We start from the raw sequence: 11129 nt of genomic DNA on the forward strand, positions 1-11129 counted from the left end.
CACACCTTGGCTCAGGCAATTAGAGGATCATCAGGGGTCCTTTTGTCCCTCTGGGGGGGGGAAACTCCCACTAGGTTTATATCCGGGACTCTCCACCATTTGACCTTAGAACTGAAGAAGCTTCTCGGATGAGAGGTGAAACGTCTTCAAGCAACTTAAAGAAGTCCAGACGCTTTTCTTTGCAAGCTCCTTTGACTACGATGACCTGGATGACTGAGAACCTTCACAGACAAGACTCCCAGTTTGATACTAAAAAGTAATAACTCCTAAAATGGCACATTTTTGGGAAACAGTTCAGTTAAGTCATGGAAAATTCCAAGACTTAACTGAGATTTTGTAATGTGTGAAAGACTAGTGCTTTTAATTACACACTATACAAAAAGCACTGGTTTTGAGGCTTCCTCTTATTTGGTGTGAGGCAGAGCCTGAGAGCGAGCGTCTCAAGATCAAGAGCTGCTCAGCCTCCCTAGTCACTTAGTTTCAATTCCTATAAGCGTATCCATTAATGCTGTCAAGAGCACCCACAACACGTAAATACTCATGAAAAAAAAGCCAACATCTCAACAAATTCACTCAAGTCCTGTACAGCCAGATGTGTTGTTATATTTTATCTTCTTTAGGTTGATGTGTTGTAAAGTTTCTTGGTGTCCAGAGCCTGTTCATTGAGCCTGAAAGTAAGAAAACTAGTGCATTCAATTAAAGTGTGATTTATATCCACAGAACATACTCACTCAGGAGCAGTCTTGTTTCTCAAGTCCACGACATCATAGGGGTGATGGTCCTGCTCTTGTGGTTGAAATGGCTGAATAGTGGAGTAGGGAGTCTCTGTTTTATTCTTGGACAAGCAGATTTCACTGTATTCAGGTTCCTCCTGTGCCAGCGGAGGTGAGAAGCTTTCATACTTGAAATCAAAGTTTAAGTGATGCAAAACAGAACAAACATTTCAAATTAAGTGGTGAAAAAGAGGAGTGGTAGGATTAAATGTGGAAAAGACTGTCCCTATACAGAAGCAAGATTATTAAATGTATTTTCTTTACCGTGAAGTTCTCCATTGTTTCATTTGGTGGCCTCTTTTTTCTGGTCAGTGAAACGGATGAATATAGAGACAGGTGGGGCCAGGTTAGTGTGTGAACTTGAGATTGAATCTGGTTGATGTGAGAGACAAAACATTGATGTTCACCTGATCAAACAGCAGACAGTGAGAAGTATTAAACCCAGCAGAGCTGCAGAAACTCCTGCAGCTGCTGGTGTCCATGTTCCTGTGATACTTTGGACAGTGAGAGTCTTTGGAGCAGAGCTGATATCTTTGTTGGTTTTCACAGCACAGGAGTAGCTTCCTGCATCCTCCCTGCTGACTGGGTCTAGGATCAGATGTTTGTTCTGGTCCTCTCCCGGGGTCAGAGGTCGACTGTTCAAGTACCAAATGTAGTTTGTGTTCTCAGTCAGAGGACAGCTGGTACTGCAGGTCAGTGTGACTCTCTGACCCTCTGTCACCACTGCAGAAGGACTCATCTTCACTCTCAGCTCTGAAAGAGAAACATTGGTCAAAAAAATCTCTTTTTTAGCAAATCTCCTCTGTGGCTTATGCATTAAATGTGATTTGTGAATAAGAACAAAATGATAAATGAAGTGGTATATAACAATATAACACTTTTCTACTCTATTTTGAGCAGTCAAAGTGCTTTACACAACTTGTGCATTCACCCATTCACACTTTTTTTTCTACCATTTCTCAGTGCTTCATAACTAACATCCACATATATTCATACTCTGATGGATGCATTGGAGAGCAACATGGGTTTAGCATCTTGCCCAAGGATACTTGGCATGCAGACAGACTAGGATTGAACCACCAACCTTCCAGTTAGTTGGTGACCTGTTACAGCCACCCTGTAACATATGATACAATACACTGTATTATTATTATTATTATTATTTTTAACTAAAATGAAACCAAAATGCAGAAGCAGTTAGTTAAAAACTAGCAACATTTTATGATTATAGTATAGTAGCAGGTAGTAGCAGTAACATCTATAATAATTGTACAGAAATAAAGCTGACTACTTCATGGATTTCCCCTATCGCGAGTTAGTGTCTGCCTTTTGCTTAGTATTTTTTTTTGAATAAATAGTGGCACAGATATGCCATGTGTTGTTGTTTATCTCAGGTTACATTTGAATGAACATTATGCATAAGTTTCTATGGTCTCACATCTGTCCACTTCCAGGTGCTGCCAGCAAAATCTAAGCTTTATCACTCCCACTCTCCCACACTGTCAAACTGTGCCATCACTGGTTTTGTCCAGTCACCTTCTCCAGGCCAATCAGCATTCATGCTTCATACATTAAATTTCATTGCGCATCTGTCATTCTCCTTTGCAAATGCCTTCGCACAACCCACCTCCCCTGCATCTCTAACACTCAAGCACCATTCGAGCCACCTTCTTCACCTCTACAATCAGAGTCTAGGCTCTGATACAGACTGAGCAGCATTATTCTGAAAATTTTCACAATTTGTACATGCAGTTTTTTGCAGGTTAGTGAACCTCTGCCCATTTTTACATGTAAGAACCTGTACATGTTCTTTTTATTTCTTATTACAGACCTGTTGCCAATTAAACTAATTAGCTGCAAAACTTCCTCCAATTTGCTTTACTCTTGCCCTGTCCCAACATTTTTGAGAAACATTTCTGGCATCAAATTCATAAGAAAAATATATTCTTATATGTTTGATTTGTTTTCTGTTTTATATTGTGTGATTTTTACAAATCACTGCATTGTGTTTTTTATTTAGAATTAATTCAGATTTTATAATAAAGAATAATATAGCAGAAACATTTTTGCCTGGCTAAAATAGTTTCTTCTTTTTTCTTTCCTAACTGATCATACTAACATCAGAACATGCATGGGTGAAAAACATGAAGACGCTATACAGGAAATGCAGAGTTTCTACCTCAGGTAGTGTTCAGAAATAAAATTAAGTCAGCATTAACATAGCATAAACATTTTATGAGTGGGTGAGAAGGTGATTAGCACTGTTGCCTCACACCTGGTTCAAATCCAGGCTTCAGTCTCTCTGCATGTTGGAGCTGTGTCTGTGTGCGCTCTCTCTGAGTACTCTATCTCACAAAGACATGGGTTTGGCCAACTGATGAAATTAACCATAGGCATTATGTATTATGCCTTAATCAAGATATCTCAGAAGTACAATATTTTCCTTTTTTAGCACTTAAAACATCACTGTTGTATGAGTAGTGCATATATAGAGCAAAATTCACAAATACACAACAGTGGCAGTAAAGATTAGATGTTTATAGTTTTACTGCTGTTTACATTCACTGCCACTACCTTGGATTGGCCCTTGCAACCTGAAAATGGATATGCAGAAGAAATGAATGGCTCGAGAAATCTGATGATTGCATCATGCATTTGGTTGGATCTGTGCGATGACTTACATTACATATGTAAGACACAGTTGAACGATGGCTCTTCATATTCTTTTGTTACACAAAATGTACCTATTAAGATCTAGTAGTTTTGAAAAATATAATATTTTTACTCTTGCTTACTGACAAACCATAATTACCTGTGACAGTCAGAGTAACTCCAGGAAAATCAGACTGTTTCACTTCTTCATTTTCTGTTGTGATGGTGAACCTGTATTCTGCTGAGTCATCTCTCTTCAGCTTCTTTAATCTGAGGATGTGTTGGTTCTTCATGCTGTCATCATACTCCACATGATCTGCATCCTCAGTCAGGTTCCTCCTGATGTCCTCCTCAGCATTTCTCTTGACTTTATACCAACATTTAGACTGTATCTGCTGGTAGTCAGGATGTGAGTGTTTACTGGAGATGTTGACTGAAGATCCTTCCAGAGCACAGATTCTGCTGTGGACATAATTCAAACTCCAGCAGGAATCATCATTAACACCTGAAATATCGATAAGACACAGATATTTTAACTGAATTTGTCAAATCAGTTTATTTATATTATATATTTAAACATAACAGATGTTGTGGGTCAGCTAACAACTGACAACAAAGTACAACGCAACAACTAAAAAGTACTTTAAATTACTGTAATAATTAGTGATAAAAATACAAAATCAACTAAATAATTTATAAGAATAAAATAATAACATTAAAAATATATAAATCAGGAAAAGAAATATATTCAGGAAAATGAGAGACTGAGTTACTCTTGGCTGAGACTGAAAAAGCTGAGCAGAAGTCAGGAGATGAATACTGTTAGTATCATAGATGAGCAGATCTGAAGAGGGAGATGAGTCCAGAGTTTTGGATCTGCAGCTGAGAATTGTGATGTGATCACCAACATTTACAAAATAATTTATCACTCATTAATGATCAAGAAACTGACCTAGTTTCAGTCATTGTGGAAATGTACAGTTTATGAGGTTGGGGAAAACTGCAGTGAGCTGAGACTCAAGAAGTCACTTAGATGAATGACGAAACGTTTCTCCTACTGAAAATGCTATGTCCAGATGAACAGAATGAACCGTTTTGGATTTACTAGTGTGATGACTAATAGACTTAGTATTAATTGCAAGAAGGGGTGATAATATTTTGAGAAACAAAAGCTTTAGTTCTTTGAAAGTTGAGAGACAGTAAGTTTACTCACAGACGTCAGCAGAGCGCACATCCTCAAGACCTTTTACAGCACAAGACAAACTGTCTGGATGAGAGATGGAAAACTGAATTTGTTTTCCCTCCTGCACTGTAGGCTTTCTGTTCTCATACCACACAAAGGAAATCAGAGGCTCAGTCAGAAAACAGCTGCTGTTACAGGTCAGTCTGATGTGACCTCTGTGTTCAGCAGAAGTCCTCTGGACATGAATTTCTGTTGGGAGATGATGAACACATTTTCCACCAGTTCATCTCTGTCATGTCAAATAAATTAAGAAATAAAAATGAAATTTCAAAGTGCAGTTTGTCCAGAACTTCACCTCTGGGATATGTGATGGAGCAGGACTCGTCCACTGATGTCTGCTGAGAAGAACACATTCTCCCTTTAGCATAGGTCACACTGAAGCAGGTCTCTGTGATGGAACCTGAGAAAAACCAACAACTTTCCGTAAATTCATTAGAGTCTGAAGAGTAAAGTGTTTGTGTTTAACATCTCATAACATGATGAGGAGGCGTCCATCATGACTCACCCACAGAGACTTCAGGGGCTCTGAGATCCTCGTAGCCTTTGACAGCACAGGAGTATGTGACTGCTTCCTCACTGCTGAGCAGCTCTTGGTACCAGGGAGACCAGTCCTCATAGAGAAACTCTCTGTTCTTGTACCAGATGTAGGCTGCAGGCTTTTCAGTCAGAGGACAGCTGCTGCTGCACATCAGTGTTACTGTCTGTCCCTCTGTAGCAGGAATCACCTTTACCTGCAGCTCTGAGAGGTCACATGACCAACATGAATACACTGATCATTCATAAACTCATTCATTTATGATGCATTTGTAAAAAGAACTGTACCTGTAACTTGGAGATGAATTCCACTTTGTTGGCACTTTGATCTGTCAGCAGTTTTAATGCAGCAGTAAAAATTTGCATCTCTCTCTGTCAGATTATTGATTGTTAGAGTGAAATTACTCTCTGCTGACATGCTGTACTTTACATGTGTTTCCTCTACTGAGAACATTATCTTGGAGACAGTATCGTGTCCAGTGTACCAGCCATTTCTTGCAGTGGGATGTTGATGTGAGCAGGGCAGATTCACTGATGAACCTTTCAAGGCACAGATGCTGTTTGGTTTTCCCTGAACACCTTTAACACAACATGTGATTAGAAAACATGGTGAACATTTATGCTAACTTTCTTTTCTGTGCTAATCTGTGATGACAGCATGTTACTGTGAAGGATCACAATCTGGTGCTTTGATACACTTGACAGTTCAGAACTTCAAAACAAGAAAAAATCATGTTAACAGTAAATCTCTTAAGTGAGGTTTTTTTTAGGAAATTCACTTTAATTTAACTTCTGAGAAAAACTTGTAACTTTCTGCATCTTTTTCTAGATTCCAGAAACATCATCACAGTCATCATGAGGAGGAGAAACAAATTATTCCTACCTGACAGACACAGAATGAAACCCAGAAACAAACATCCAGCTTCTGCCAACAACATGGCTGCTGTAGATTTTCTCTTCTAATCAAAAAGTTGATTATGTGAATATAATTTAGTCCTTGCTATGACTTCTGTTAATATCAAAATTTATAAAATATCAGAAATGTGAATAAATGTTCAAATTCATGAGCTGTCTAAGAGGAAAACCTGAATACAGAGCTGATTTCAGCGTGTCTGCAGGACAAACACGTTTTAACACGACCAAAGTCACTTCCTCCTTTATGATAATTTTTTTTTCACAACAGAGCCCTCTAGTGAAGCATGCATGTTTGCAGCAGCTATTGGACTCTTACTTTTGAATTTATAGTGGGGTTTTTTGTGTATTGTCACACTTCTTGTCTTTGTTATTTTTAAAATTTACAAAGCATCCCAATTAAATATGCTACATGACCACATTTCATTACATTTTCATCAAAAAACCCAAAGTTGTTACTATTGGCAGAGTAACAACAATGGTGCGGCATTAATGGTTATTGTGGTGCAGAAAAAGAAACTTACCAGAACCACTAACAGGCGTGATATTTTTATTTTTCAAAATATCATTTCATTTCATTCATCTGTAAATATACTTCAGTAAATGAGCAGTAAAGGTAGTCTATTGCTATATATAATAAATACATGTGTGTTTTTATATATTACTAGTATACTCACCTTTGTAAAGTCTAAATTTAAAAAAATCAGACCAAGCAGATTTACTGATAAAGATGCAGTGACTGGCCTATATTAGTATACAGAAATAGAAAAAAGAAGAAAAACGATTACATTTTTTTTTATAACACATCAAATGTCTTCACTGGGTCTATACTTCATCCATGTTTGGACGAGAGAGAGAGAGAGAGAGAGAGAGGGGGGGGGGGGGGTATTATATGAATGGTAGCAGTGTGAGCCTCTAAAAGCTGTGTGTACTGTTCAGTAATATTTGTACCCTCTTTTACTCTGTTTTATTCATATTTTGTGGGAACCAAAATTTTCATTCATTTTATCTCAAATATCTTTAGCGTTTCTCTGAATTTCAATTTTCTATCACTGCTAAGATGGAGCTGTTTTCAGGTCGTGATTAGGCAGGAATCACCTTTACCTTCAGCTCTGAGAGGATATGCATTCATCGGTGTGATAATCATAAAATAATCACTGTTTGCAAGCATCATACTGAAACAATGAGTTTAACTCTCCTGTCCCAGCAGTGTTCTTGGTTGTTTCTATACTTGTTGCAGTAGTAAATGTTTGCATCACTTTCTCTCACATCCTTGATCACCTGTGTGGGGAAGCCATCAGACACGCCCACGACCCTGGTTTCGTCTGTAGAGAACATACTTGTTGCCCTGCTTGTGCATAGTGTACCATTTCCAGTTGGACTTTGCTTTATCTGACCTTTTAATCCATAGATGTTTTAGATGTTTTTTGTGTGTCCAGTCATCCCTTTACCAGAAACTTTCATTAGCAGACATCAAAGTTTTTAAATGAAACAAAGAAGTGAACCTTAAAGAACATGTATGCTTTCCTGCTTACATGTTCTAAAAGCATGGCTCTCCTCAACCTTCTCCTCATCCTTCAACTTTATTCAGAAACATTGATGGTACAGCTGTTTTTGTATGCCTAATCACTGTCATGACAACAAGGTAGGTTGTTGTTTTGTAGGTGATGACAGATGGCGTTAAGTTATTATATAAAAATGTCCTTCCTTCTTTAGAAGGAATTCATCTTAGTAAAAGAAGAAGAGGACATAGCGTGACAAGAAAGGAACCTTGGTACTGTATGAGGAGGACAGCAGTGGGACAGAGAGGGTGAGGCTGCTGGAGGACATGTATCAGAACAGTAAAACAGAGGTGAGGTGTGTGGTTGGGGTGAGAAATGGATTCAAACACAGACACACACACTGTAAGACTTGGCCCTAATGTCTCCTCAAATCGCACACTGAGCACTGGCTCCCCACCGGGCTGTGTGCTGAGCCCCCTCCTGTATTTTCTCTACACCCACCACTGCAGTTCGACCCACAACAACAAACTCATCATCAAGTTTGCTGATGACACCACAGTAGTCAGACTCATCTCAAAGGCAGAGGAGGCAGACTACAGAGAGGAAGTCCTGAAGCTGGCAGCATGGTGTTCAGAGAACAACATGCCAGTGAACACTAAGAAAACCAAAGAGGTCATTGTTGACTTCAGGAGGCACAGCACTGACATACCCCCCCCCACCCCCCTTTACATCCACGGGGACTGTGTGGAGAGGGTCCACTCCTTCTGGTTCCTTGGTGTCCTCATCTCTGCTGACATCTCCTGGACAGATAACATCTCAGTGGTCATCAAGAAGGCCCAACGTTCGTCGGGGGGTTCCCCAGGAGCATCTTCCTTGGGTGGCTCAACCCGGGGTAGCGGTCATGGCCTATTAGGGGCTCTGTTGGCTCTTAGGTGACGGTTTCCTCGTGGCTGCGTGCAGCATGGCTAGGGGAGGGTCTGTGCTGACGGACGTGGGTTACTGACCTGGTAGCCTGGCTGCCCCTGGGTGGGTCTGGGACGGGCGTGAGGTTCTGGGGGCGCTCCGTCTCTGGGCTGGGGCCCTGGCTGGGCCTCGGGGGCTTGGGTCCTGGTTGGTATGTTGCTGGGGTTGTGGGCGGGTGGGTGTATGGGGGCCCGGCCCTGGCGCAGGGTGCTGCCAGTGCATCGAGCCACCTGGGGGGCTCTTCAACTGGTGGGGGGGTGTTACACCTTGCAGGAGCTCTCCTCTCTTCAGGAACTCACTCTGCAGGAGGGGGAGATATAGGAGAGGTGGAGGAAGATCTCAGCCTGGGCGTCTATTGTCTTGTGTAGTCTGGAAGATGAGTGGATGACGGGGTGGGTGCAGTTTTCTCTGTGGTGGGGTCAGGTGGGCTGTCCCGGGCTCTGTGGGGCTGGGCGGCGCTGCTGTTCTGGGCCCCGGTCCGGATGGGCCTGGGTCCCCTTTCCCTGGCGGGTTGCGGAGTATGGAGGTGCCTACTGGGCAGCGGGGGAGCTGGCCCCAGGGAGGGGTCACTTGCCCCTCCCTTCCTTCCCTCCCCATCTCCAGCTGCCTCCCTCTTCCCGTTCCACCACAACCACCCACACATGCAGGTCCTTGGGGTAAAGGTGTGTCACCAGGGTGCAGGGGAGGCATCCCCCCCTCTGTCCCCTTCTGGCTTCTTGTGCCTTAATTTTATCTCACAACTTAGACATTCACATTACTCACACTCTCATAACACATACATATAGGATCTTGGGGGTGGGCACGCTACACGGACTCCAAAAGACCATCAGGGTGTACACCTCACCCCTGGCGTCGTTGCCCACCTCTCAATTTTAAATACAGACACTGAGGGCTATCAGGAGGGACTACCTGCTGCTCTCTGGCAGGTAGCTCCATGCCCTCCTGGGTTTTAAATGCACCTTAGAACACACATGCATCAACACTACATATGAGTGGGCGGAGGGAGGTTTTGGAGTCTTCTCTCACCCCCATTCTCTGCGACCTGCTGGAGCGGGGGGCCGGGAGGAGGAGTTGGCCATCCGACTGGGGTCTGGAATGTGGGGCCTCCCTGCTGCTGCGGAGTCGGGACGGTCTGCTTCTCGCCACCACAGGGAAAAAGGGTAACACCACCTGGGTCTGGGTGCAGTTCCCCCCTCCAGGGGCAAAGGTACCTAGACCAGGTTCTTAGAGTACGCTTGGGGAGTGTGATCGTGTGTACAGCGTCTCTTTATGTCTGTCTCCACGTTGGTTGAGTGTGGAGTAAGTGCATATGAGAGCATGAGGGTGGGAATGGATGTTTGTATCTGTGTGTGCCTGTTTGTCTGTGTCCATATGTCAGGTCGGGTATCAGACGCCACCTCTCTGGGGACATCTCAGGCCCTCTAAGGTATGGAGGCCTATCACCCACCACCACTTCCCCTGCCAGTGGCAGACGCCCTCAGACATCAGCGCGTTGGTGGTTCTTTGTGTCCGGGGGTGGGCGCCCAGGTACACACCGGCTCACTCCTTGGTGGCTGCTTATCAGGGCCTGGAGCCTGGGGCTCGCTCGGGCCACTTTGGGGGTGGGGTGCCCTCGGCCTCTCGGCCTGGGGTTCAGTCACTCTGGCGCAGCTGGCTGCCGGCGGAGCTCACGGGCACATCACTGCAACCCCCCCTGGCTTCTGCTCCGCAGCTGCTGAGTGAGCCCTCATCTGGGACTCTCCTCAGCTCTTTCTGGGACAGTGGCGCGGCTGCCCCTCTGTTGGTCTTCCTTGGTCTCTTGTGTTCTGGGGGCCTCTGGATGTCTGGAGTCTTGATCTCCTCCATACCTGCTTCATGCCCTGGAGGACGGGGCTGTGGCCCCCCCACACCCTCTAGCAGATCATTACATGAAGGAACCTTTTAAAAACAAACGTGTTCATGCTCACAGGTGTACACACGGGTGCTCACACACACAAACGACACCCTTTTTGGCTCCTACCTCAAAGCACACTGTGCGCTGTTGATATTACGTGCTGCACAATAATGTTTAATATTTAATATTTACTGTTATATTCCCATATATCATCGTGATGTTGTTTATTGTATTGCTCTCGTTTTCTTCTGCTTGTTTTCTTTTTTCTTTCTCAACAGGCGATCCAGGTGATTGATATATGCATTTTTTTTTGTGTGTCTGCTTATTTAGTTGGTTTTTGGGTTTTTTTGCCCTTTATCCCCGTCCCTCTTCTCCGCAGTTTTTTCCCCCTCTTCCTTTCTCCCTTTTCTTTTCCTCATTAAAGTCTGTCCCGTAACTAGCAAGTGAAAATTAAAAAAAAAACAAAATAAACAATAAAAGGTGAATCAAATAGACCATTACGGCAAGGCTGGGATGGTCAACTTGGTAAAGTAAATCCGTTGGGCATCTTTCCTCGCCTTTAGACAATAATTCTGATGGCAAAAGAACCAAACGGGACAGGCAAAAATAAAAAAAAAACAAAAAAAAAAGGCCCAACGTTGCCTGCACTTCCTGAGGGCCCTCAGGAAGTACAAGCT

General features: G+C 43.0%; 1 protein-coding gene across 1 annotated transcript; it reads right to left on the reverse strand.

Moving 5' to 3' along the window:
* Nucleotides 1-5162: 5162 nt before the first annotated feature.
* Nucleotides 5163-6323, reverse strand: LOC147327363 (uncharacterized). Its single transcript, XM_086294988.1, has 3 exons — nucleotides 6086-6323; nucleotides 5491-5781; nucleotides 5163-5407 (listed from the first exon to the last, which is right to left on the reverse strand). Exons 1-3 carry the CDS (start codon nucleotides 6138-6140, stop codon nucleotides 5163-5165), a joined length of 591 nt encoding a protein of 196 aa, XP_086151114.1. The 5' UTR covers nucleotides 6141-6323.
* Nucleotides 6324-11129: the final 4806 nt, after the last annotated feature.

The sequence above is a fragment of the Aulonocara sp. 'chitande type north' Nkhata Bay genome, linkage group LG6 (assembly GCF_057382095.1).
Source record: "Aulonocara sp. 'chitande type north' Nkhata Bay isolate Kocher_YH1m ecotype deep benthic linkage group LG6, A_spYH_male_GT1.1, whole genome shotgun sequence".
Lineage (NCBI taxonomy): Eukaryota > Metazoa > Chordata > Actinopteri > Cichliformes > Cichlidae > Aulonocara > Aulonocara sp. 'chitande type north' Nkhata Bay.

Bases quoted from the DNA above. Each gene is read 5' to 3' on its own strand.
- LOC147327363 (XM_086294988.1), bottom strand. From the start codon at position 6,140: ATGTTGTTGGCAGAAGCTGGATGTTTGTTTCTGGGTTTCATTCTGTGT. The intron at 5,782-6,085 runs GTAGGAATAATT...GTTGTGTTAAAG, and splicing joins TTTCATTCTGTGTCTGTCAG to GTGTTCAGGGAAAACCAAAC. The intron at 5,408-5,490 runs GTACAGTTCTTT...GTGACCTCTCAG, and splicing joins AATTCATCTCCAAGTTACAG to AGCTGCAGGTAAAGGTGATT.